This window comes from Aplidium turbinatum, chromosome 8 (assembly GCF_918807975.1).
Source record: "Aplidium turbinatum chromosome 8, kaAplTurb1.1, whole genome shotgun sequence".
Lineage (NCBI taxonomy): Eukaryota > Metazoa > Chordata > Ascidiacea > Aplousobranchia > Polyclinidae > Aplidium > Aplidium turbinatum.
The window spans coordinates 10,897,146-10,925,099 of record NC_137479.1 but is presented as its reverse complement, the minus strand read 5'-3'; the positions used below and the strand labels follow the sequence as shown (position 1 = coordinate 10,925,099).

At 41.4% G+C, this 27,954-nt stretch overlaps 2 protein-coding genes across 3 annotated transcripts in view; both read left to right on the top strand.

Annotated features, from left to right (window-relative positions):
• Positions 1-923, top strand: part of LOC145775054 (semaphorin-6A-like) — a 31,544-nt gene extending 30,621 nt beyond the window's left edge. The window contains exons 9-10 of the mRNA XM_082586252.1: positions 326-388; positions 781-923. Coding sequence (XP_082442378.1) covers positions 326-388; positions 781-904 — 187 coding nt within the window. The 3' untranslated portion in view covers positions 905-923. The remainder of the gene's footprint in view (positions 1-325; positions 389-780) is intronic.
• Positions 924-6,549: 5,626 nt separating this feature from the next.
• On the top strand, positions 6,550-27,056 carry LOC145775545 (semaphorin-6C-like). Of its 2 annotated transcripts, none has more exons than XM_082586845.1 (6): positions 6,550-6,722; positions 9,520-9,640; positions 9,968-10,197; positions 10,810-10,878; positions 10,999-11,066; positions 24,939-27,056. In XM_082586845.1, exons 1-6 carry the CDS (start codon positions 6,568-6,570, stop codon positions 25,184-25,186), a joined length of 891 nt encoding a protein of 296 aa, XP_082442971.1. In that variant the 5' UTR covers positions 6,550-6,567; the 3' UTR covers positions 25,187-27,056. The 2 variants fall into 2 exon arrangements, with proteins under 2 accessions (XP_082442971.1, XP_082442970.1); XM_082586844.1 differs by lacking the exon at positions 24,939-27,056 and adding an exon at positions 13,463-13,722.
• The last annotated feature ends 898 nt before the right edge of the window (positions 27,057-27,954 follow it).

Genomic DNA, 27,954 nt, shown 5'->3' with positions numbered 1-27,954 from the left:
GACCCTTCTGCGCATTTTGATACTAATTTTGTCCATCTATGATGAGCGGTTCCGGAGATACGGCCAAATTTCGAGATTTTGAGGCCCAAAAATTTCAAACCTCGTGGACCACCTCAATATGACGTCATAATTGAAAAAAATTTGGGGTGTAAACTTTTTTTCCCAAATACCACCAGATGGGACCCCAGGCATTTTGAATTTAAAAAATGGTGAAAAAATGAAACACCCTATTAAACATCGTGTGTGAAACTATTGCTGACACTGTTCACCAGAGATAACTAAACATTGACATTGAGCCAACATTCAGTTGATGTTACATTTGCAGGCTAACTTTACTCAAAGCGGTACCGGTTTATCCTCACAGAGTCCCAGATCCACGACCTGGAAGGTACGTACAAGGACGTAGCTGTTGAACTGTTATCCTCATTTGATTTGATTTATCGCAGTGACAGTGAGAGTATCGGATCTTCTACCTAATAAGTTTGCTTAGTGCTAACAAAGACACTTTTTAGGCACTACGTGTTTTTATTGATTTGGCCCCGACCATTCACTTTCTCGGCCACCTAACGCGTGGCTTACTGGGTAATGCCAAAATGACGATTGTAATTATAGTTTTGCTATGAAATTAAAGACGCTTCACATGAAAACGAATAACCATCTTCGTGTGCTTTCAACGTTAATATATAAACGAATTGTTTTGTTGTCAATATCTAAACATGGATCCCAAAATGTCTTCTGTGAAAAAGCATGTGTGAAAACGATGATGTACTGTATGTGCAGATGCTCCGGTCCAAGCTCCACAACAAATATCCGCACACTGTCTTTCGCCAAAGACCACTTCCTCATGCATGACCCGGTCATGCCTTTTGATGGGCAGCCTGTCTACATTGGCGAGACCGGGTGAGTGAAAATGAATTTAAAGTTCAAACAAATATTGTTCCGGCGGGTCAATTGCCCTTTTGATTATAATTGTAATGAAATTTGTAACTTGGCTGGCTGAATTAAGCAACGTTGAATTTGCGTTCTTTCACTGTTCTATGTGACGTGGCCCGCCTGATGACCAATACGTTTAATCTCTGATTGTCGCCTTTGCCGCGTGCCGGGAGCGTGGTTTCTGGACACTTTTGCCATTGTGTTGGTTTTCATTTCATTATCGAAAAAAGCAAGCTAGAGAAATGAATGTGTACCACGGATTTAAGTTATCGTTGTTAAAGCCATTATAAGTTTATACAAAATCAGGTTTTTATCCCAACTCACTAACTCAATAAATAAATCAAGAAACCATTGCAATTATGATTGAGGCAGACCGAGGAGGGATTGTAGGCAGGCAGTGAGCACTTACTCTCGTAACCAAAAATAAAAACCTGATAATTGGACAACTGAAGTAAAGAACTATAAAGTATCTAAATAACGAAATAAAAGAATTAAAGGAACTAACAAAATTGGCAGAATTGAAAGAACAAGAATTAAAGGACTAGCCTAACTTAAGAATAACAAATTTAAATTTCAACCAAAGAAGACTTGCAACGAAAGACTCAGTGCAACGAAGACTCCCTGCAACGAAAGGACTTAATATAGCCTACTTTAATCGATTGTGCTGTAAACTGGAACTCTACTGAGCCTAATTGTGTATAATAATTTGTTTAAAATACTGCATTGTTTGTCAAGAGGCTTGCGTCACCGTAACTCAGCTAGCGGTAAGTCCCTAATTAATGTTGGTTACGCTGTCCATTACGTTACGTGTGTCGCTATTACTGTGTGTAGGCTATAGTATACAGTAGTGTAATTTTTTTTTTTTAAATTGATAAATGGAAGGTGACGGTGGCCATCCGGTGTCTCGTGCGTTTCCCGTTGACAGTGGGACAGGGGGCGCTGCGTCTGGGGGTGGTGCGGCGGAACACCCGGGCGTTGGGCAGGTGTATCCTCGGAGGGGTTCATGGCAGCCTTACCCATGCTGATTTCACTGCAGAAGCTGTGCTCAGGGACGTCAGACACAAAAAAAGAGAGGTGCTGCAGAGGGTTGGAGAATTAAGGAGAGGTCTCCCCATGGTACATGATGAAGCGTTGCTAGAGCGGGCCTTGGTTGATATGGCGGAGTTAGAGGGCAACTTTGGAGAACTGTTAGAACTTGCGAATAAACTAAAGGATAGCACTATGATATCTGAAGCTACAGAACAGGTCAGGTTAGAGATTGAGGAATTGAAACGTACTATAAAACAGAAGCAAATCTCCAAGGTAGATACAAAATTAGGTACAATAAAAGGAAAATCAACCACCAGTGCCTCGAGTAGTCGCTCGCGCCGTTCAAAAGAAGAAGAGATTGAAATCCGGCTCGAAATGGAGAATTTGCGGTGGGAAAAACAGATGCGGGTGAACAAAGCCAAAGCAGAAGAAGCCAGAGCCAAAGCCGAAGCAGAGGAAGCCAGAGCCGAAATTGAAATGCAGATCAAGGCAGCCGAACTGAGAGCAAGGCAAAGTAAGCTTGACTTGTTTTCACAATGTGGATCGGACCAAGGGTCGGAGCGCGGGCAACGACGGCCTACGGCCAGTAGTCTCGGAGTCACCGACTACATCCCTACAGCGATAGAAAAGGTCCAGAGGTGGGACGCTGACATTATCAATCCGCCTGGGAGATCCCATGACATTCATGGGGCCGCTAGCATAGATGCCCAACCTAAACGGAGCAAGGCTAAACAGGAGAATTTAATGGAACCGCCACATAGAGAAACTCCCCTAAGAAAGCTCTTTCCAGGAAACGCCCTCACAAACAAGTATAGAACGTGGACTAAAGATAATTTTTTGGCAAAACCGCCCGGGGGGACCCATGGGGCCGCTGAAAGAGAACCTCATTATGATTATCAACGTGATTTTTATAGAGAGAAGGTTGTGAAAACGTCACAAACATGCCCCTTAACTGTAAGGAAAGATCTTAAAGGTGAGAGATGTAATTCACCACTAGTTAAAGATGATGGCCGTGAAACTAGACATGTTATGACATCCCCGCCAGGACTTAATGCAAACAGAGGTGCTGAGGATCAACAAAACTGGTTCTATAAATATCATAATTGTCGTACTTTCTATGACAGGGCCGCATTGATCAACTATGACGGCAACAACATGCCATTTATATTTTTTAAAAACCGTATTGAATCACTAATGGAGAGTTGCCCATTTGAGGGAAATCGGCTAACTTTGCTACAGGCAGCCTGCGTACGTAGCGCCGCGCAAACCATTTCAAACTTAGCATCGGATACTTCTGGTTGGAGCGAAAAGGAAAGGATCGATATGTCGCTGGATCGCTTGTCGCAGCGCTTTGGCGTTAGAGGCGGATTTCTCGCGGAGCCGGAGATTCGGCGGATACTGCATGGCAATAAATTATCTGGGATGTCATCATCCTCAATAAAGGAATTCAAAGACGAGCTGGCACAGTGTACCCTCTTCGCTAGAGCGTATAACCAGCGTCATCAGCTAGAAGGACGTTTTGTACTAGACTTGGCAGGTCGATTACCTGGATATGCGAAGAAAGACTTTTTGTACTATCTGAAAGAGCAATATGGTAGCACCGAGGAACCAAGCTTCCAAAGCCTAATGGATTTCGTAAATTGCGAAGAGACGTGTCGCTCTACGGACTTCGCCATACGCTTAATGGAGGAAGTCGTTGCTAGAAAAGATACAAAACGGTCGGCGAGTGATAATCACATTATGCGTATTCGTCAAACCTCAGCACAGCCTGTCAGAAATGTCACCCAAGGTAGCAGTCGCGGGTCTGGCTCTATTTCTGGGAGCCGAGAAGAAACGTTTGGTAGCCGCTCTTTTGAGGGTACGAGGAAGGACATACTTTGTATCTATTGTGAGAGTAGGAATAAGCAAGAGCGTCATAGACTACCCAATTGTCCCGAGTTCCTAAACTTGACGCCGTCGCGACGCCGGGATGTTATCGCCACGACTGGTCGTTGTCTAAACTGCCTACGTCTAGGACACCAAGCAAAAAACTGCACCCAATCATGTAATTGTAGGCGTTGCGGCGAAGATTTCCGATTTAAGCACTATTATCTACTGCACGACGCCTATGTGAATCCTCAAGGAACATCGGGCAATGGCAATGGTCTTAGAACGGCACCTGCCATCACTAATCGTAGTGTAAGCATCGCTCATAAGAGGGCAGTGTTTAATCGTGTCACGGCTGTGCGAGTCATAAACCCATCTAATGGAGAGACCACTCTGGTTTACTGTCAACACGACCCAGGCTCGCAGCTCACATTTGTTTCAAGCCGATTGGTTAAAGAATTGTATCTAAAAGCCGCGGATAATGTCTCTTTCCGCATGGACACTCTAGCAGGCAAACAAGAAATACACTCTGATCTGGTTAAATTTAATATCCAATCCTTAGTTACTGACGAACTGTATGGTGATGTGGAAGCAGTGGTAAATGCACCTTGGAGTGATCATGTCGAAACATTGCCGCAGCATCAAGACTTAAATAGGTTTTCACATTTCGATAATGTTGAATTGATTTCGTTACCTAACAAAATGTCAGTCGATATTCTAATCGGGAATGACCATGCTTACTTGATGCGAGTATTAGAAGAACGCGTTGGCATGACTCGGGAAGAGCCCCATGCTATTTTAACCCCACTGGGCTGGCTGGCTAGTGGAGGTCGAGGTTCTATGATCTTGGGTGATTCTAAAGTACGTCGTGTTGCCATTAATGGTAACGTCGCTGAGGAGTCACTTAGTCTTGACAGTTTTGATGCGCAGGAGATTGAAATCAGTCGCTTAAAACATGTTATAAAGGATTTAACCCTAACAGATGAAACGATAGAACTGTCCCGCAATGATGCCATAGCACAAAAATTTGTTGAAACGCAAATGAAAGTTGAAGATGGGAGATTTGAAATGCCCGTACCGTTAAAAACCGACTTTGAATTACCGGATAACTACTCTTTGGCTCTTGACCGTGTTCTGAGCTTACGACGAAAGGCTTTAAAGCAATCTGATGTTCGAATATTCTTAGTAGACACGATGACTGAAATGCAGTCCAGTGAGTACATTGAGCCGGTAAAAGACGACGACTCATCGGCATGTGTGTGGTACCTACCATATTTTGTGACATCTCAAGCAAAAAAGCGAGTGGTATATGACGGCAAATCTGAGTTTAAGGGTAGGTGTGTTAATGATGTGATTTTGTCGGCCCAGACATATTAAACCCTTTAACACAAGTTCTGGCTCGCTTTAGATTGGGAAAGTTTGGCCTAATGGCGGACTTAACCAAGTGCTTCCAGATTCAATTACCAATGGAACAACGCGACTTGTTCCGTTTGCTATGGTTTGAGAATAATGATATTGAAAAGGGCAAAGTAATTCCGTTTAGATTTTGTGTACACTCGTGGGGAATTAAAAGCAGTCCATACGTCGCCTGCTTAGCCATTCAAAAAATGACTGAACAAAACCCCACGGGAGCCAGTGACCTAACCCTTAGAACCATTTGAAAAAATATGTATATGGACGATCTGATATTCTCTGGAAATAGCCTTGATGAGGTCAGTGAGATTGCTAAAGAAGCCATTGACTTGTTCGATAGCCGAGGCTTTAGTTTGGTGAAATGGAGTGCGTGCCAACAAAGGGGCGTTGGATGTTTTGTCCAACTTCAAAAAGGAGATGTTAGCTTCTTCCTTTTGCGATATCGACCTCAAAAAAGACGACACAGACTTACCAGTACCAAAAACTCTAGGTTGTGTGTGGCAAACCGAGTCAGATTCATTCTTCATTAAGTGCTCTCTCCGACCCTTAGAGAAGTACACACGTCGCTCAATGTTAAGCCAACTTGGCCAAAACTTCGATCCACTAGGGTTCGGCGCTCCATTCTTCCTAAAAGCTAGGTTAATTCTGCAGCGTTTAGCTATCGAAGGTCTTGATCGGGACACCGAAGTGCCACAAAGCTACATTAAAGAATGGAAGTCGTGGCTTCATTCTTTAGATTTGCTAAAACAATTTTCCATACCTAGATGGTATTTTGTAAACACCGAGCCGTGTTGCGCAGATGATGATATCGTATATCAGTTACATGGATTCAGTGATGCCTCCAATCACTCCTTTTCCTCCGTTGTGTATATACGTAGGCTGTGTAACGGAGTCCCTTGTGTATTCTTCGTTTTTGGCAAAAGTAGGGTTGTCCTCAAGCATCAAAGTGCATGGCCGATTGCCAGAAAGGAGCTTGTAGCCGCGCTTAATACTACGGAGCTGTTAAACCAGGCAGCTAATGCACTACACCTGCCTGATCTTAGAAAACATTTCTGGTGTGACTCGAATACTGTCCTTCAGTGGATCAGAAACCCTGATTTACGATTATGCAAGTTTGTTACTCGTAGGTTAAATCGTATTTTACTCTTGTCAGAGGTGAGCGAATGGCATTACTGCCCAACACATCTTAACTCGGCAGACGTGGGAACCAGACCGAACGCCATCACCAAAACAGGTTCCAGAGAGATGTGGTTGAGCGGTCCATCTTTTCTCATGCAGGAAGGCGAGGTCCCAACGGTGAATGGAGCAGATGCTGCTATTCTTAAAATGGAGCTGTCGCCGGAGATGACGGTAAGAAAAAATGCAACTGGCTCCATTAGCAAGATGATCGAAACCACACCTACTTTGTACGTGTTGAAAAAGAGAGCCGCCTATCTTGTAGCTTTCACGGAGTTCATTGTATCCAAATGCAAGAAACATGGGTATGTAAAACCAAAGTTAAATGCATCTTATCTAGAGAACGCTTTAAATAGGGTTGTTTCCTACGTGCAAAAAGTAGTGTATAGAGATTTGTTAAGTTGTGACGGTCTGCCAGAGTCGATCGATGTGATAACAAAACGTCTTGCTTCGAGCGAAGCTGGCGCTGATAAACAGTGCCTGAAGGAGTTGCGCTCTCCAAAAAAGTATCGTCCTTGTGTGGACACACGGGGGAGGCTTCGTATTGAAGGTCGTTTGAGTAAGTCTCCCGAAATAACTGTCGATGCGAAGCATCCTCTTATTTTGCCTTCGAGGCACGCATTGACACGGCTAGTTGTCCTTGACGCTCATTGTGATAGCTATCACTGTGGTGTGCAACAGACACTGTTATCTACTCGTCAACGTTTTTGGATTGTAAATGGTAATTCCTCGGTGAAACATTATTTGCATGACTGCGCTGCATGTGCCTTAGAGAAAGCAAAGCCTATCAGGCAGCTTATGTCGGATCTACCATTACCACGAACCACGGCCTATAACAAACCCTTCTTCAACAGTGGCGTAGATTATTTTGGTCCAATGACGTTTGTGGAAGGAAGAAGCCAAAAGAAAGCATGGGGATTGTTATTTACCTGCCTTGCGAGTAGAGCAATCCATGTGGAACTTGTGACGTCACTATCTTACAGTGAATTTGTTTTAGCATTTACCAGATTTGTAGACTTGCGTGGATCTATACGTAACATGTACTCAGATAACGGGACCACATTTCAAGCGGCAGCTAAAAGACTACCAGAAATCTTGGAGTCTTCTGAGATTCAAACTTCATTGCGAAAAAAGGGAATTAACTGGGAGTTCATTCCTCCGTATGCCCCGGCCCAGGGAGGGGCCTGGGAAGCAATGGTCAAGCAATTCAAAATTGCCTTTTCCCACGTTATTGGGAACTCATCACGGAAACCCAACTTTGTTGAACTTCTTACATTTACGGGTAGTGCCACAAGAATAGTCAACGAAAGACCTTTAGTCCCTGTCTGTGATGACCCTAAGGATTCTACTGTTATCACCCCAGCCGCACTCCTTAACCCCTTCTTGAGCCCATTTTCATCAATAGGAAATCCTCATGACCGAGATGAGTTACGGAGAGACTATAGGTATAACCTGGCTCTATCTCACAGTTTCTGGGAGAAATGGATCTCTTTCTATTTACCTACCCTGCAGGGTAGAAAAAAGTGGGCCAGTTTGGGGGAAAACCTACAGCCTGGCCAATTAGTGGTGGTTGGTTCTCCAGAAGATATAACTAAGAGAGGGAGGTACCGTCTGGGGAGAGTCCATGAGATCATCCCCCAAATTAGAAAAGGAAAACCGATTGTCAGGCGCGTCAGGGTGGCAGTCTCAGTGGTGGATGAGGCATCGGGTGAGGTCAAAGTGGACTTGGTCCTAAGGGATATATCGTGCGTTGCTCCTGTGGGGAATGCGTGACTGCGTTCTGGACCCGGCCCCGCCCTGGTCTGTTGTTAGCGGGTGTCGTCGAGGCATCTGTACCACCCTTGCCTTTCATTTAAGTTTGTAGTGTACTGTAGATATGTACCGCGTAAATCTGTTAACCTGCGTATTTCTATGTGTCATCCGCAGGGCTCCAATATGCGTAACTCAACAACATGTCTTAGTAACGTATGCTCTACAGGGATCTCAGTCATCGGCCTCGTTATAAGTAGCTAGTTAGTTAGGCCTACTGTGTAATGCATTTGATTTGTTTGCTATTGTGTGTTTCATGAAACTAACGTAGCTATTAATCGTCGTGTAAGTATTCGCCAGGCCATTGTGGCCAGGGTATCCAAGTGCCTTGCACTGCTATAAAAGATAGTCACCGTTTATGTGTAGCTTTGATGTACATACTTTCTGTGTATTGCATTTCGGGAATCGACCCTTCTACTTCAACTTTGTTTTTAATTATGTGCCATAATTAGGGGCCGCAATGTTCCGGCGGGTCAATTGCCCTTTTGATTATAATTGTAATGAAATTTGTAACTTGGCTGGCTGAATTAAGCAACGTTGAATTTGCGTTCTTTCACTGTTCTATGTGACGTGGCCCGCCTGATGACCAATACGTTTAATCTCTGATTGTCGCCTTTGCCGCGTGCCGGGAGCGTGGTTTCTGGACACTTTTGCCATTGTGTTGGTTTTCATTTCATTATCGAAAAAAGCAAGCTAGAGAAATGAATGTGTACCACGGATTTAAGTTATCGTTGTTAAAGCCATTATAAGTTTATACAAAAACAGGTTTTTATCCCAACTCACTAACTCAATAAATAAATCAAGAAACCATTGCAATTATGATTGAGGCAGACCGAGGAGGGATTGTAGGCAGGCAGTGAGCACTTACTCTCGTAACCAAATATGTTCTGTGCCTATCAATCTGGCGAAATATGGTGGTCAAGTAAGAATGACACAGCCACGGTTTGGAAGTGTTGCAAATCGTGTAGCCTTGTTCAGTTTTTTATCGCAGTAACTAAGAAAACCTGAGTGAAGCTTGAAAGTCTAGAAGGGTTTCCTTAAATTTTGGGCAGTAATGACTACCGCATCTTGATACTTTTTGTTCAAACAGAACAAAAATGATTCACACGAATAAATCTGCTTGTTTTGTTTGCTTGCTACTGTGAATAGGTCACCTTCTAACTGTTTGAATTAGAATCTAACATAATGTTTCATAACTTTTTTAGCCTATGGTTGTATTTAATTAAACCCTACTGCGTTTCTTAATGAAACAATTCTATCTATTCCAACTTTTATTTGAAACTTTACTACCAGCCTTCGTGCGACTCAACTAACTGTGGACAAAAACGCTGGAGATGGTTCAGTTCCATTAGTCTACGTTGGAACAGAGGATGGGAGAATTCTTCGACTTCGTCCCAGGCTGGAATTTGATTCGGTAAGTCATTGTTCTATCTTCACTTCCATGCGATAACATTTTCTAACCCAGCTAGCAAAAATTGTCATTTGTTTATCAGCTTACAAACATCTATCGACGATCTACAAAGGGAACTTTTGCAGGCTCTGGAAATGTATTTACCAGCTTATCAACTGCCACTGTTAGTATTTCAAGCTACTAATTTTGTTGTATATGCCTGAGCTTATATCAGACTTTCCAGACGATACTGCCAATTAAAAAAAAAAAACATTTCTGTAATGAATTACCTTTTTGAGTCGTTGAAAGCATCGTTTGGGTTGTACTTTATTTTGTGAAAATTGTTTGCAGGGCCCTAAAGCTTTATTGCTTGAAGAGAAGCGAGTTGCCAAGGAGAAAAAGTGCGCTTCTGTTAGCATACAATGCGGTGTCTTGGCTCTTCATGTTTCTCGACCTGCAAGTAGCAATCAATCAGATTCATCCAGTTCGAACTTGATCTCACCGTATTCCTTGTTTGTCGCCTTCACTGACAGACTCGTGCAACTTCCTCTTTCTGGTTGCGGGCAATACGTCAGCGATGCGTAAGTAGAAAGTGTTGTAACCTTTATAGCTTACATAAATGTCAAAAATTTGATTTTTTTATATGAACTTCTTTTTTAACTTGTCGTTACTAGCGGCTACTCGTTTAGGGGCGATGCTTTAGCATTATCTTTCAGGACGACGTTTTAGTTTGTCATGTTCAAATCGGGGTAAACATGAATCAGAATACACGTTTCAATTTGATTTTGGACTTTCAGACAATACAAATGTAGGTTTAAGTGCGCAAATGAAATGACTATCGTCAAAGTAACCTTAACAGCCACTTTAAACTGTAATCAGATCTTTAGAAGCTTCTGGAAGGTTTTGGAAGCTTTTTCCGAATATTAGTTTAAAACATATTGAGCTGTTCGAACGAGGATTAAACCTTGTTGTGTATTTCCAGCAAATCCTGTGTAAGCATAATAACTCGCATCCTGAGTTGAAATAAACACCAAAAAAAGATACCGCAATGAGCAGACATTCCAAGAAAAGAACCATATAATTATTGCTTTTCTTGACTGCTTTTCCGGCAAAAATTTGATGTTTTTGTCATCTAATTTTACATTTGTTTTGATGAATGTCCGGCCACTTAAAATACATGCTTAACTTTCTAGATGCTGTAATGTTGACCCGGACTGCGGATGGCTTGATGAGAAATGCGTTGCGCGGACTGCCCGAAATAGGTGGGTTTCCGATTTGTTAATTGCCACTGAATGCGGGCTATTTCGTGTGTAATTACTTGCTACGTCTAATAAATTACCCATTTGTTTCTCCACTAAATCTTTGCCATTGTTCTTTCGCAGCCGACAACTTTCCGCGATTTCAAATATGACGAAGATACCCACTAATTGCCAAGTTCCACTTGAACCTAGTAAGTCATATATAAAGATACACGACTTCTGCATTTTTAACCAGGTGCTGCTCATGCTTTCAACTGAAGTGCTTTTCTATTCAATGCGTTTTCCTATGATGACCCAATAGTGTTAAGTCTTACCAACTCAAGTGCTGGGAAGTGGCGTTACATGGTATACCGCACCTACCAACATTATATCGCTTTTGGTTTAATTGTTCTTAAGTGATGATGCATTAATTTCAAATCATTTTGGCGTACCGCTTGAAGAAACATTTACTTAAAACGTGCTGAAAATACAGACTAGCTCAGGTCTATATACTTTTCTTTTTGCATCGCAAACACCTTTTTTTGCTTTTGTGATAAAATTGCATGCATCATATTTCTATGCCCAGCATGTGGGGTTCATTTGTCACTTAGCTTTACAACATATCATGGACTACTTTGAGCAGAACAGGCAAAATGAACCCCTCTGTGGGAAAGATGTCTTTGGGAAAAGGTCGTAGTGAAACCTTGTTGTTATTTTCATCATTGCGGCTGAATTTTAAAATGCATGATTACATTGCAATAAGTGTTAGACGAACAGACGATCAGTTGATCAACAGCTTCATCGTTGTAATGTTGAACTTCAAAAAAAATGGCGTAAAAGGTTGCTTCCACATTGCATGCTGCATGTTATGGTGGACCAGGCAGCAAAAGGCCTGGCAGTATCTTGAAGAAACAGCACTGTTGAAATATGCTTATCGGCAAAAAAAGTTTTTTGCGTGCACATTTCCACGCTCTGCTGACTGTGTGGCAACAAAAAACGCCTCACCTGCTTATTTTATTTGCGCGTTTTGAGTCCTAAGTCAGTTCAACAATTTTTGTTGTCGTTTTTTGTTCTGCTTCAGTTGGCGCTGCACTTGCTTTGTCAGAATCATCGTTGAAGCCGCCCAACTGTACGTTGAATCAATGTGAAATTTTGAACTTACCAACTAGGTAATTGGTTCGACAATTCGGCATCTTATTGGATCACTGCTCGATTTGTGATGTAGTTGCCGCATCGGCACGAGGTTTTTTCAAGCAGTTGCAATGTATTCACGGAATGGACAACAAAGATTGTCGTATCGAAGTGAAAGAGCTGATAATCGTACTTTACTGTAAAACTGATTTGTTTCAGTAAATGCCAACCTCATAACCGTTGGTGATAAATCAGCACATTGTTATCCTTGCATTACTTTTTGATTCTTTCCAATCCATGTTGCTTCAATGCCTAGCAAACATCATCATCATAAAGCAGAGTGTCTTTGTCCAGCGAACGCCGAGCGCTTAGATTGATTTTGACAGTTACTTGTCTCTTTTGAGCTATGCTAGTTGGGTCTTCACTGCCTGTTCTGCTTCAACTCGGTGCCGCCTTCTTATAAACAAAGCACCAGGTATGCACTAACAATCTTGCTAACTCAGTTCTAGGCCTACTGTAGCGGGAAAATGGGCAAACGTTGTTGGCACGGCGATGCATTGGATCAATTTTCAATCACTTTTGAAGCAAAACACTTCTCAAAACATTAACACCTGACCATTTCTTTTTCACGATTTCAACAGAAACGTGAGATCTCCATAGCTTAGTATTGACCCATTTCCTGTTGGGACCGTTTTGCTCATTTTGGATCGTGATCTTGTCTGTTGCTGTTATTTTACATTGTAGAGAAGAGCTATTCCAAGCCTGCAAAATCGCACTTTACTCAAACTGTGAGGCTTACAAAAAGCCGAATATGCAATCAGTGAAGTGAAAGAGGCAAATAGTGCCACGTATTAATTAGCACAGCGTTTGTTATTAGCCGTATTATGTTTAGCAAAACTATCTCTCACATCATACTCAAATTATTCCAATGAGATGCTTAATCGGTAGCGTTTTTAATTAATTCGTCAATGCATGCTGTTTATTTTCCATCTCTTCGACAAGCCGAATTTGTTACTTCTCGACAATTGACATGTTCGGCTTCTGGGTGAGGTGATGGCATCATCTTATTTTTGGTGAACAATTTTCTGATAGTTTCTAGCATGGCGTGAAAGAGAATTTTGATTCAGCGAGTTCTTATGAAAGTGCAATCTGCAATCATACTATATGACTTAAAAATAGATGCAAACACCAGAAAAAGAAACGTCATCTTTGCAGAGCTAGAAAACTTCAACCAGGAAAGGCAAGAGAAAGTAACAGTGCAGAGAGAGTATGTATTTGCAGCAACAGGAGTTTATTTCAATTGCTGAAATTGCATGTTTGGTCTTAGCTAGACTTTCACCTTTGACAGCTTTTTCGTGCAGTTATTAATCCAAACTAATACTAAAAATGAACGTTGGCATTTCAATTTTTATCTGTTTCTGTCATATCCACTTTTTTCAATTCATGAAAAGTTTAAGATTCGTTTTTTTCGTTTCAGAATCGTGCACTTTGGATGAAACAGATCCTTTAATGCAAGTGGCCTTGTGTGGCGACTACTGCGCACAATCTTCCACCCCAACCCGTGGTTGCGTTGCTAATCAGCGTCAAGGCCAGCAGGGACAGACCGCTCTAGGACGATCAGCTGTACGACCATCAGACAAACAGATCAATGATCAGCCCGATCCCCGATCTCTTCACGTTATGTGCAAACAAAAATGCGAAAGCAAGACGGGGAACGGAGGAGTCTGAAATTACCGATCTTTTCACAGAACGCGTTCTGCCATTGGTGTCTGATGATTTCCGAGCAACATTGAAAACTCTTCAATCCGAACAGCGGCTGGCCCTCATGGAGCAGTTACAGGAAGCTTTAGCGACAACAACCAGGTTGGTCTTGCGAAATCACAAGAAAGAATATTGTCCACCGTCTCTTTCAGTCAATAGTTTGACTCACACGTATCCTATTTTGTTACGCGAGATTGAAGAATGGCACAGCATAGCCTTGAAGAAAATGACCCACAAAGGACTTCAACACGCTTGCTGGGAAGAACATAACCCCGAACCTTGCCCCACAAGGATCAGTTTTAGCACGTCTTTCCCCCCAACTTTATGGGAGCCCTTTACCAATCTGGTGCGAGAGTTTGGGGCCATTTGTGACCCTCTTCCATCATCCGCATCAACTGAGGCCTATTCAGTGGGCTGTGACTCAGTTCCAGGACTTTTTGCTTGTAATGACCGACAGCACTCGAACAATCCACTTTGCCAACCCAAACGATGTCGCTTCAACAAGTTTGCCGTTGATGTCAAAGCTTTTTTTCGTCACGTCAACGACAGTCGTCAATTTCTGGCTGCCGACAAGGACTTGGATCCGCTTTGAAAACCTGTGAACAAAACGTGGTCGGCCACTGAGTCTATCAAAGGTCATTTGGAACTTTTAGTGAACGATAACACTGAGAATCCGCAATATTTTGAAATGCAATATATTCCCGCTACCGAAAAAATCAAGGTTACATTCTTCTCCGTTCCAGTAAGAGAATGTAGTTGGAATGACAGGTCCTGTGGTGGCAGCACCCAAGAATGCAACCCTAGGTTAGAGAATGGCTTGAGAGGTTGGTTTCGGTCCATCATGACAGCCGTGAAACCCACCTCTAAGAGATGTCTCAAGCAAGTGAAAAAATCAAAACCCAGAAACCGTGTTCCTCCAACTGATCGTCAGCAAAGCAGAAAACGTCGATCCTTGTCGAACATCGCAGACAACCAGATCCATCGGATCATTCCACCTCGCTGTCGCTTTGTGAGAAAGACCACAAGGCTTCCATCAGAATTATGGGATGACTTGGTTCGACGAGCTCAGAGTAGTGGAGGAATTTACTCAGACATCCACGAGCGCATTGAGTTCTTCTCCCGAGAAGACATCAAAGTCTTCTTCGACAATCATTGCTCGAGCGAGCCAAGAAACGAGAAACTTGAAAACTTGGGTCGAACTTTTACCAAGAAGAGAAAAAGAATTCAAGTGGAAATAGTTGCTTCTCGAGAAATGCCATTCGTTATTGAAAAGCAATCATCCAACAAGGTGAAGCTCAAATACTTCACTCACATAGTCAAATAACTCTTCATTGTTGTGGTTGTCCAATGTCTTATCAAAAATAAGACATCAATATAGCGTTCACTGACTAGACATGGTTTTAACTGATGAAAACAAGAAGTTAAAAAACTGAAATTACATATTGTACCAACGTCAATATTGTCATGTTTTATTTGCGCCGTTATATTATTTATTTTCTTGTTTTTTGCTAATTTCTAATCACTTAAACGGTGTTGATGATGATACGCTGTCTAATGTTATTTTTACGTTTTTTTCTTGTTTGTGCCACTGTGAATTTTTGGTGCAGAATAATTAGACTTTGCATTGTTCTTTGGCGTAGTGTTATAACAAGTCCTGACTTTCCGGCAGACAACTTGTCGAAAGGTCTGATACAATTTTTTCAAGTAATCATGTATCTGTAAGGATCAGCATTCACCAATAAACTTTCAAGCAAATAATTATTGGTTGACTGTGTGTGCCTATGATGTTGATGTACTTTGGTTTCATGGTTTATCCAGCAAACAAATCAGTCGTTTTTTTGCGTGTGCAGGTGTTAAATCAGCGAACTGATTTGCTGGCTGGGTAGAAGCAAAGATATAGAATTTAACCGTTCCAGGTGGCTGCAAAAGTGTTACACAAAGCTGCAAGTTTCCGTTATAACTCACCACATTCATTACTAAATACTTTAGTTGCCATCGAATTGTTTTACAAGCAATCAGTTTTCCAACATCATTTTCGTATTCCAACTGCCTGACACAAAGTAGGAAACCTATCAGGTTGAAAGTATTATCAAACTTTGTTTCAGCGAAGTTTTTTTTTCTATCTCATACTGTACAACCAAACATATTGCAGTAAAAGTTATAAGTATAGAAATAGCTTTTTTTCATGAAGGAACATCGATTCAGCATTCATAACCTTCGATAAGGGTTAAGGGCTCAGTTTTAGCGTGACATTGCTTTTGTAGCACTTTTTTGTTGCAAAATCGACGTTTGAAAATACCCGTTGATTGTCTTGTTTTGTCACAAAGCAGTGATCGCGTTTTTTGTACAAACTTTTGTGATGTGTCAAATTGTGATTTGTTGCAGTTTTGTTGATTCAACGAAATATTTACTGCAAAACTGACGTTTATTCGTAACCCAAGCAAGCTGGCTTGTCACAAGTTATTGTATATTCTTATTTTTTGTTTTGACATCGTTTATTCGTTTACTCTCTTCCATGTTACATGATGTTTACAAATAAAACTTTTGCTCCCACTTCTCTTCCAACTTTTCAAAATGTCTCTTAGTCAGTAGTCAGCAAAATACACTCGATATTCATAACATCAGCTGACGTTACTTCAAACTTGAAAAGTAGTCTTCCTGCTAACCTGGCTGGTGATAAGCTACCAGTTTTTTTGCATTTTTTTCGTACATTTTTTAACTATGTTAACAAGCACAATTAAAAGTAAAAAAAGAAAACGAATGACGGAAACAGCTTTCAGAACATTCTATGTGTTTATTTTATCATGAATCTCAAAGTTACGTCGATATTTCCCGGACAACAAAATCCGTCCTTTTTGCATTTATTCAACGTCTGCAGACGAAACATTTACTACAGACGTTAAATTAATGTAAAAATGACGGTTTTTGCTGTCTGGGTTCGGATCAAATAGACATCCTAGCAAGGAGTCATTTTTTACATTGATTGAACGTCTGTAGACGTTACATGTAGTAGTAGTCTAGTTTGAATCCGGTGATGCCCCGTTACCGAGGGACGTGGCCGGATTCAAACGTGGCCGGATTAAGACGTGGCCGGATTCACCTCCAAATGCCGCACTCGCCTTCACACCCTGCCTCCACATCGATCTATTTAAGGCGTCCGCTGTTGTCAAACCTACCTTGCTGATTTCCTCAGCTTTTCTTTTCCACATTTTCTTAGATTTTCCTTGTTTCCTTCGTCCCTCCACTCGCAACTCCAGCACTCTTCTCAAAACATCATCTTCATCCCTTCTCCAAACATGCCCATATCACCTCACTCCATTCTCAATATATTTAAATCAATGTAAAAAATGATAATTGGCTGGGATATTACCTGTTTGATCTAACATAATTATGTGATTGATGTCGCTTCTTCTTCATTGTTTTTATTTTCATTGAATCGGTTTCTAGATTCGAAACTTTTATGTCCATTTGGCGTCAATTTTGTCAAGCTGACATAAAATGTTTGACTTTTTCTGCTTGTAACAACTGTAGTATTACATTCATTTTGACTTTCGCCCATTTTCAAACTGTATTTTTTTTATCACATATGAAATACTGTATTTCACGTCTTTCACAAGGTTTTTATCGATATTGTGCTCCCATAAAATGTAAATTTTCCAAAAACTCATCTTGTTTGTGATTCACCACTCAGTCCAGTGATTGAAAGTTTGCGTCGTCTGCCAGAAACCCAGCCAAGCGACAACTCAGCTAGTTCTTCAGCCAATTCGCTTCATGAGTCAAAGTTGATCTAATACTGCCATGTCTTACGTGACATAGCCTCAACAAACCTTGAACTTGGTCGTGAAAGAAAAACTAAGGAGATTTAGCTTCACATGTTGAATTTTTTACCTGCCTGCTCGCCATCATGGTTGGGTTGCAAAACTTGTTGATCTCTTTCCGTTTGATGCATGGATATGGAATGATCAAGGATATAGATAACTTAGAAAAAATAGATACTTCGACATATGAGATTTAAAGATATCGAAGAAACAGCTTGCAGATTTTTTGCTGATTTTACTAAGCTGACTTATTCCAAAGTAGGTCCACTCGTGGTCATCAAAACTGTATAAAACGCCGAACGAAACGCTTCTTTCATTAGATTAGAGATAAGAGTTTGACACTGTTTTTCGCGACATTATGCGGAAAAGTATAGATGTTGAATGTTTATGAGAAGCTTATGCGTAAATCTATCGGACCGAGAGACCTGTTGTATGCAAAACGTTCTTCCGCATAGAAACTGCCTATTATCGAATCATTGTTGCAACTGTCACGTTACGTGCACATGCCAAGTTCATCAGCCGCATTACACCATAATGGATAATACATTATTTAGTATCTTCTTGTGGTCAACTAAGATGTGATTTATCAACCTTGTCCTGCAGTCATAAAAAATGCAGTTTTTAACAGTAACTTTGCGAAATACTCATTTTAGCTGTTTTATTTTAGCCACTTCTAGCCATTCGAATCAGTTAACAATTCCTCATATATCTCTGAGTAAGTTGTCATTAAATGTACCGTACTATCGTAAGTGATCTGCTTGCAGCAAATAATGACGTCACAATATACTGTATGCGGCTTAAGCTGCATACTGATTTCAGCTTTTGAGGCACCAAGAAAGACAAATTGTTTTTATTGGATACTGGCATTTTGACCATGATTGGGTCTTGTTCTAACCAACAAATCGTCGCTTTACTATGATTCAACGTCTATTAACGTTAAAACAACCAGAATTGAATGTGGTTGAAATACTATATTATATAAGACGAATCGTTTGGAGTAATTTGAACAGTTCAGCAATCAACATGTAGACAAATCAGCTCATAAAAATTTCAGCAGGCTATAAGCAGAATATGCACCGCAAGTTCCCAGACAGCAAATTAATCGTTTTTTACATTGATTCAACATTTACAAACGTTTTTTTACCATGTGTAGACGTTGAATCTATGTATGTGACTGATGTGCCGTCTGGGTTGTTAGCTTTCGGCGCAACTCCATTTGCACCTCGATTTTTTTCATCTTTTCAGCTCCTGTTCGAAATCTCATACCAGTATAGTTCGTTCCAGTTCTGTCAAATTTTCCGTACCCGTTGTACTCCAAGCCGGTAAGGGTTGTGTGGGTTGGGGTGTGAGTACGCTGTAGGAGCTGCTTTTATTTTCTTGTAATAAACAAATAAATGCTAAACGATTTCTTCAGGTCGATTTTCGCGACTTTGCTTTGGACATAGGTAACTAATAGTTAGCAGCAATAAATTTTTTCCCATTGTTTTGTGTGTGTTGGTTTACTAATCACGTGTTTGCAATCAGCGGCTTGTTCGCCTTATCAAAACTTGTTTTCATCAAAACCCTATGACGAGTTTGTAAATTTGACACGACCTCATCTATTCTACTATTCTGCGCACACACAACCAAGAGGCTTTCTTTTGTTAAACCGTCCATGCTCAGAGCGCCGCAACAGAAACTTAAAGGGCCATACAAGTCCAAATTGTACTTTGCGATTTTTTTGTTTGTATGTGCTCTAGGTGTTTATAATAAAGGGTTGTCGTTGAAATTTTCCCAAAATTTGATTGCGTTTCCTTTGTAGGGCCGTTTTTGTTTGCTCTATATTTGTTGAAGGCGCGCGCGCACTGAACCGTGCTATAATCACGTGTGACGTCATGAGAGTACTAGCCGATCTTATGTTCGCGCAAGATGCATTGTAAGCAAGTGTTCGTAGTGTCGTTTCCAACAAATACAATGAACTACATGTATTTATGTCGATTGTAAGCGGCTTAGTAGTTGATAAAATGAACACTGAAAGCAACTACCTTTCGGCAAGTACCATATTAGTTTGTAAAGAACTAGGAAGATTCTCTCAGGACCTCTCGCATAGCTTACTGGACATGTAGGCCTACAAAATTCACTCTCTCTGTGCACACGGAAAAGCTTTTCCCAAAGCAGACTTTGTATTGTGACTTTATTTCAAATCAGGATACTTAAACCCAACTATTTATTTTTGTCACGTGGAAACTTCGATCTAATGGCCGAAACGACGCATGACATCAGAGGCACACGGATTGATCTACCAAGACAACCCCAGATCCACCGAACAAACTGTCTGTGGGAAATGTGCTTATAGCATCTGTAAAAACAACTTTTGGTTATATTTACTCTTGTATCTCCAAAATCCTAATAAAATAAAAAGCATCAGTCAGCTACCAGAATTGCATAAAGTAGCAGTCACATTCATTGTGACAATATTCTAACTGTACCTTTCGCAACATGCCAGACAGGCAGACATCAAACACATGTTCAACTTCTGGCATGTGATCACGCATATATGCAATGATTTGTGGATGGCGGTCAGTAACGAGCAGTTTCACCCGCACATCAAAGCAACATCTCTCAACGAAATCCATACATTTAACTAGCCCAGCCTTTTCCATCGCATTGCTGCCACCACATACATTTCTCTGCAACAACATTCAACATATCAATTTTGCACAATCTGCTTTTATCTACTCTTACCGGGAAACGCTATGGCCAAGTGTTGTATGTGCCGATTCGATGGGAGACGGCCATGGCCGCAACTTTTTCTTGACTTGGCAATGGGAAGCATGTACAGTACACTGTACAGCCAAATACAACTTGTATTGTTTCAGTGAATTTGTTTCAGTGAAATTGTTTTCAGTGAAATAGCTTAACATCAATAAATCATCATTACGTTGCTGCTTTCTGGGCGAAGTTGGCCTGTTTACGAGCAGTTTTGAGAAAAGTACACATATAGCAAATCAGTCGCCTGATTTGTTATCTGGGTATGTTCACACTGAAACGACCATTTATTAGGTTTAAATGAAGTAAGAAACGAAGTACATCTGCAAAACACAAGCCAATAATATAAAACGAACAAATTAAGTCAGTCTCACACGATCAGAACTTAAAGTAACAAAAGTCCCTTTTACTGAACACAGCAAGAAAAGCTCTTATGAAAATGGGCTTGCTGAGATTGAGTGAGGCGCGAGCAGAGAATACAATCAATGGAAAGCGCGCAGAGCAGAGAAACTATAACGTACAAACATACGTAAAATAAACGTAAATTTGTTATAGGCCACACTGGCTTTTCAATGAGTCATGTAAAAGAAGCTGGATTTGCTAGCTAAAGTATAAAATGTACTGGCTGAAGTCCATACCTGAAGAAGTTGCAAATCCACTATTTTATTCAATCTTGTGTCCATGATTGTGTATGTGCCGTGCTTCCCACAATGTCCAGGAGAATCTTCCCTTCCATCTCCCGCTAACATGAGGTCAATACCATCACCTTCCAATTGTTGAAGTACAGTATTCTGCTCAATGACATTAAAAATTCTTATCAATGACACTATTTTAAAGAAAACATTGAGCACTTCCGTTTACAGTATGTGTGTGTTTCCATACATCAGGAAGCATTCATAAAATATGTATAACAGATATATCATTGTTTACAAACTTCTATTTGAATAAGTTTATACTGATGAAGCCACACTTGTGTGGCGAAAGCTCTGTATTTAAATAAACCGATTCTTCTGATTTGGTGTGATATTGTTTACTTTATTTAAAATGTTTTGTCACACCGTGCATCCCAGTGGATCATCAGTTGAATTATAGGAAAATTTGATGAAAAGTTTAGGAACCAAGTTTTGTTTTGGAATTTTACAAACTTACCCCGGCTTTTCACTACGTTCATTGGTAGACACCTCCGAAAATGTATTTATTGAGAAATTTGAATAGTGCATTTCATTATCTTCAAAAGATATGTCTTGCAAAGCCATTCTTGCTTTTTTGGGAGTGGAAGTAAGGTAATCTGGTGGAATTCATTTTCTTTCTTGCAAGTTGCAGGTCACACCTACAGATTGTGTTAATACCAGGGCATTAGCCTGAGTTGCTGCAATAAACATATTCCAAATCAAGAAAAGCAACTTTTACAGTATTATTCGGCATCACTTCTCTTTCCAAAGCTATTAAAATGTACACTACTGTTATTTCATAATATGTTATATTATAGAGTCAAAGTTTCTTACCTTTCGCCGCACTCATTGGCTTCAAGGCAGCTTGGCATCCTATTGACGAACAAGCACGGAAATCTAACACGTCATATTGTGTTACAGCATCACAAGTAACCATTTCTGTTTGGCATGACTTCGGCTTTTTTTTTAATTTTCTCTCGATCTTTTCAGGGTACGAATTGAGGGTAGGAATTGTTCAGGGTACGAATTTGGGTGCATCCCTAGCCAGTAACTGAAAAAGAAAACAACAATGTATATATGAAGGAATACTTTTTGTTAATGCTCTTGGTGAATTATACATGGGACATTCTAAAAGCGCATGTAGCTGGGAATCACTATACCAGCAGGCAGCATATATATTGTAAACTTATGGAAAACAATTTTCTCAAGGATGCTACTTCGCTACTTATGTACGGTACTTTATAACAAACATGTAGTAATATAATTGTTAGCTTAAAATTACCTCAAGAACTTGCCGCTTCCTAGCAGCCGGTCGCATGGATAAAGTGGAATTTTGTTGTGGAGTTGTCTCTCCACTGGACTTTGAATCCAACGGTTGCAAAGTTGTTGAAATGTTTTTGTTTGGAAAAATTGAAGGGCATGCATTAAGGTTTAAATTGAGACGTGTGGCATGACCCATGTCAAATTGAAAAAGATTTTGAAAATCTGTTTCCTTGAGATGGAGTCGCCATATTGTGCTGGACTCTGTTGATCCTGGCCACACTCTTGTGGTGTTTACAGACTTGTTCCATTTCTTTTTTATGATACAATTTTTTGGAAAATAGAACAAAGAATTTTTATCAGTAGCCTAGAAGAACTGCCAGATGAACAGGTATATACGGTACAACACACCAATTTGGCATGATGAGTACCAAATTGTAACAGGTTTAGCTTAGTTTACTCACACAGCACTGGGGAAGAATGTATATTGAGATATAGGCCTACTTGTCTAGCCAATACACAATCACAAATTGAAATGCATGAGCATACTGAGACTGGTAGGTAGGCCTATCGTGCACACAGCACAGGAAACAGCACTGACTAATCATGAAGTAAAAAATAAATGCAAATCTCTGCAACCCTTGACTGTCTGAACCTCTTGCTGTTAAATACCATCAAAACTATGCAAACACTGCAAGGTCTAGCCCAAAATGTTTAGGTTAAACGTCCAATAAAAAGTTTAGTGTAGTCTGTAAAATGATGTAAGCTAGCACCAAGGCTACAATAAACTAAATCTGAACTTCAATTGTAACTTGGAATAATCTTATCCACTGCTGCAAACGTATGCCACACCTCAAACAAGCAAAATATTTGCCCAGCAGTACTCTGATGACGTCACCCGAAAAAAAAAATTATTTTGACAACAGTTGATGCGGTGTGTGTTCGCATTGCAAAACCAAAACTTTGTTTTAAGATTGCGTGAGAACAAATGAGTATTTTTTCATAAAAACAAGTGCAACGTGTTTTTGAATACCCCACCCCCTTTATGTATTTCAACTCTCAATTTGCATTTGAAAATGGACTTGTCTGCCCCTTTAAGGTAGCATTCAAGCTAATCTTATTAATAGTAGGAGATCAGTGAGTTGGCCTACAAACGGGGTAATCAACTTCTTGTCGCCATTCGTACATCAGATATCATTAAACAAACTTTCTTCTCTCCACAATTCGAAGTTGTAACACCACAACCATGATATCGTTGCTATGCCATTAATTAACATTACCACCATTTAATTGCTTGAACCTCAAATGTCTTTCGGTATGGATTGCAATGGGGTTGAGGAGTAGTGTGGAGTCCTGGAGGAAACATTGTGTGTTTCTCCGAGATGGCAACCCCCACACAGAAAAATCTGTCACTTTTACATTGATTTATTGTCTGCAGACGTTGAATCAATGTAAAAACGACTGATTTTGCTGTCTGGGAGTGGTCCCTGTCATGAGTTGTTATATATACGTATTCTTAAATAAAGCAGGTGAGCTTTCCAATCGCCAAAAGATTTTTTGTGTTTTGGACCTTGCAAACATGCGCATACTGCTTCACTTTTGCATGTTGATTGAAGCCAGTAATTATTCTATGTAATCAGGTCTTGTGCATTTATCACACAGTATTTGTTATGTTCTCATACGTTTGAATGTTGAACTAATTTATTTGGGATTGGTACAGGGATATCTAGAGAAGGGGATATGAAGGCTTTTATTACGTCTGACAATAGAAGGGCTTCTATTTATCTTAAATAATCTCTGTTTATGGTAAAATGACAATTGTCACATATAGTAATTTAATAAACTTTGTTATGACAACCTGCATTTCACTATTACCACCAGGTATGGATATTCAATAAAAGCTCATGATCACCTATTAATTCAACTACCCATAATACTTGCTTTATACCTAGCCAACTGCAAAGGTTTTGTCAAAAAACAGCTAACTGGTAACCTTTCAACTGTCTTTTCAAACAAGTATTCTTTAAATATGTTCTACATAACACTTGCTAACTGTCTTGTGTAGCTGAGTGTACCATCTGCACTACAAAACTTTCTGCAATTTAAAAAAGAACCGCATGTTTAACGCGGTACCAACTACCGCCCTTCTAGTGTCATGAGAATCAGCAATCGCTCTGAGCCTTCATATCCCCTTCTTTAGATATCCCTGGATTGGTATTCTCTTAATTATCGAAACATCACTTCCATACTGAATCACAATGCATAGCCGAATGGTGAGAACCCTGACACGACACTCGAAGGGGCGCCGGTTCGACACCGCTCAAAAGCACGCGGCTGTGTCTTTGGCAGGACACTTTAAGACATGCCTGAAGATGGACACGGAGATTGGCTTCCCTGCCTTCCTATCTACTCAATCTAAATCTTCAACCACCGGGCGTAAGCCTGGAACCGATACACACACACATACACCGTACCCTTTCGTGCTTTCATTCGTATTGCCTAAGTTGACCAAGTGATTGTTCATGAATCAATGATCTCTGGATTACTTTTACGTCTCTTGATGTTTAATTTAAATAATAAACATCCGGAGGGATGGACTTGCGCCCCCATCCAATTTTGCCAAAGTTCACAAAGCGAGGCTATGGTCTCTATTATATAATAACAACATGAGTCACTGAAACGTCAATTTTTGCAGGAAAAAATAGTGCTGATGGCGATGATGATGATTATGTCAATGACCAACTTCAAACTGGAAGCCTGGACGGGTACTTGGTGGCTGCAGCAGTAGCGTTCCTGTTGGGAGCACTTTTTGTCGCCTGTGTCACCCAGTGGCATAGCCAAGGGAGGGGTTTTGGGGGTTACATAGGCCTACCATATTTTCATCGCCTAAAAAGAGGACAAGTTTTTCCAGCAACTGAAACGCAAGTAGAATATCACGTTTAAACATGTTTTTGAATAATTGTAGGCCTATGCAGTGAAACAAAAAACAGACGCAAAAAAACAAGACAATTTAGCTTATTTGTCTGGTTTGGCATATGAATAGTTTACAGTTCCCCGCCCTGATTTTTTACACTCTGTAAAACTTTTCAAAATTTTCCCAATTTGGTAACGTTCTACATCAAATTGTTAAAAATAATATTTTAAAATATACTTGCTCCCTTCCTCAGGGCACACTGTACCGACTGCTGTCTTATATTCGTCACCAGCCGGTATTCTGCGGTGCAGTCCAACGTTCTCATAATTCTGTACTGTTTAGCCTACTTTCAAGTTTTAATATTTTTAGCATTGCGTCTAGTAGCACTCGCCAAGGGTGACTGATTTCGCCTATAAAACAGACTGGTGTGGTAACCTTTTCCTTTTCAATCAACACACTTCTGATGGAATGACGTGACGTTTCTGAATCCGCCTTGATCGCTTCAACACGTGGCGTAATACAAGATGTACTTCCTGATACCAACAATCTAGTGTCGTTGTCAGCCACCCTTAGTCAGAAGCCTCAACCGGCAATCTCAGTAATGTTACAACACTATGAGTTTCAACATCACAAGGATTGGAAAAACGAAAAGAATTCGACCCACAAAATTGCAGTCAGACTATTAGCCACTTGCTAACAGTCTGATTAAAAATTTTTTAACTCACTTTTTTTCAATTTTTTATTCCTTTCCTAAGGCAACAAAAAGATTTTATATTATTTATTACGAGTCAGCAAAAGGTGAATAAAACTGATTTTTAGAAAATTTCAGTCATACAGCAACGATCGCAGAAATCTATAAAATATGATAAACCAGGCAGCATTTCCAGGTAGCCATAGCATGGCTTAACTGTTTTTCAGTGAGTAAAAATCAGCTTTAACAAAACTATAAAATTGCTTGCACGAAATATGATTTAAATTTAGGCTACACACTACACAACTGCTTCTTCGTCGTATGAGCTGTTCTTCTGGACTATATGTTTGGGCATGATGTCATCAGCCACTCGACAGTCTCGTCATCCAGGGCCTTCAGTCCAAGCGCTCCATGTGGTGGTTGATGGATTGGGCAGTCATGGACGACATGATCTACTGTCTGGTCTGTGGCGCCACACTCGCATCCCGGTGAGGGAGCCAGGCCCCATTTGCACATGTCTGAACGAAAGCGACCGACGCCGATTCGTAGGCGGTTAAGCCGGACCCACGCAAGTCTTGCGAGGGACATTCCCGGAGGGTGGGGATCGACGTCGGGTAGGAAATCACGGAGTCGGGAGGTGTTGTTTTGCCACTCCATGTTCCATGTGTAGTTCGTCCAGTGTGCCGCACTTATTCCAAGATCTTCAACGTTGTTCAGAAGCTGTCGTGCGGCGGGCACAAATGGGCGTCTTGATTTCAGTCGCTGCTGTCCTCCAGGTAGGCGCTGGAATGTACTGTGGAGGAGGTGGTCGGGGTCCAGTGCGCGACGAGCAAGGGAAATCATGGCCCCTTTACGGCGAAGCTCAGCAGGTTGGATGCCTGCAAGGATGGGAAGGCAGTCCGTTGGAGTGGGACGCAGGCATCCAGTCACCGTGCGTAGTGCGTCATTGATGGCGGTGTCAATGTGGCGGGTGTGAGAGCTGCGGCACCACACTGGTGCGCAGTACTCAGCGGTAGAACGGACAAGGGCCAAGGTAGCTGTGCGAAGGGTTTTCGCATCAGCTCCCCAGCCGGAACCCGCCAGCCGCCTCAAAAGTGCAACGCGCAGATAGTTTTTTGCGCAGTGACTCCAGGTGTCGTCGGTACGTGAGTGACCTGTCCAGGGTTACGCCGAGGTAGGTGGGTTCGGCGCAGTAGGGGAGGTGTTCGTCATCGGTGGTAATGTTGATCTCACGTTTTGCTTCCTTGTTGTTTAGGTGGAAGGCCGCCGACACTGTCTTTGCCTTGCTGAGCTGTAGCTTCCATTTCTGGAGATATGTTGATATAGTTGACATGTCCTGGCTTAGGTTCCTCTCCATTGACTGCCAATCTCCGGCTGGATGCAGGAGAGCCAGATCGTCTGCATAAGCATACTTCCTGGAGATGGTGTCAGGCAGGTCATAGATGTAAGTGTTAAAGAGGAGGGGAGCCAGGACAGAGCCCTGTGGGACGCCGTTCCTGAGTCGACGTAGTCTACTTCGTCGGCCGCTACCGGTGGAAAGGGTAAAGCTGCGGTTTTGCACAAGTTCCATAATCATATGGACCATGTGCCTGTCAGGAAGGAGACGGAGTAGTTTGCAGGTAAGGCCGCTGTGCCATACAGTGTCGTAGGCAGCCGTGAGATCGACAAACACGGCGCCAGCCTTCTTTTTTGCCGAGAAGCTGTCCTCGATGTCTTGGGTCATCAGAGTGACCTGGTCTACAGTTGATCTTCCGTGGCGAAAGCCGGCTTGTTCCCGAGGGAGCTGAGGGTCTATTATCGGTTCGACACGGGCGTAGATAAGTCTTTCGAGTATCTTGAAGGGGATACAGAGCAGAGAGATGGGGCGGTAGCTCTTCGGATCCCCTGGGGGCTTCTTCGGCTTTGGGACTGCAACCACTAGGGCTCTTCTCCAGATTCTTGGGATGCGCAGGTGACGCAAGCAGCAGGAAAGGAATTCTTTTAACCAGGACCTCATAGAGGGGGCAGCTTGGAGTATTAGTTCCGGGCATAGGTGGTCAAGGCCCGGGGATTTGCCTGGCTTTAGGTGCTGGAGGGCGGAGGCAAATTCTTCTGGGGTAAACTCAC

Excerpts from the sequence above, each read along its gene's own strand:
- LOC145775545 (XM_082586844.1), top strand. The coding sequence starts at position 6,568 with ATGGAGCTGTCGCCGGAGATGACGGTAAGAAAAAATGCAACTGGCTCC. Across the intron at positions 6,723-9,519 it reads TCCAAATGCAAGAAACATGG|CCTTCGTGCGACTCAACTAA; the intron begins GTATGTAAAACC and ends CTTTACTACCAG. Across the intron at positions 10,198-10,809 it reads GGGCAATACGTCAGCGATGC|ATGCTGTAATGTTGACCCGG; the intron begins GTAAGTAGAAAG and ends TTAACTTTCTAG.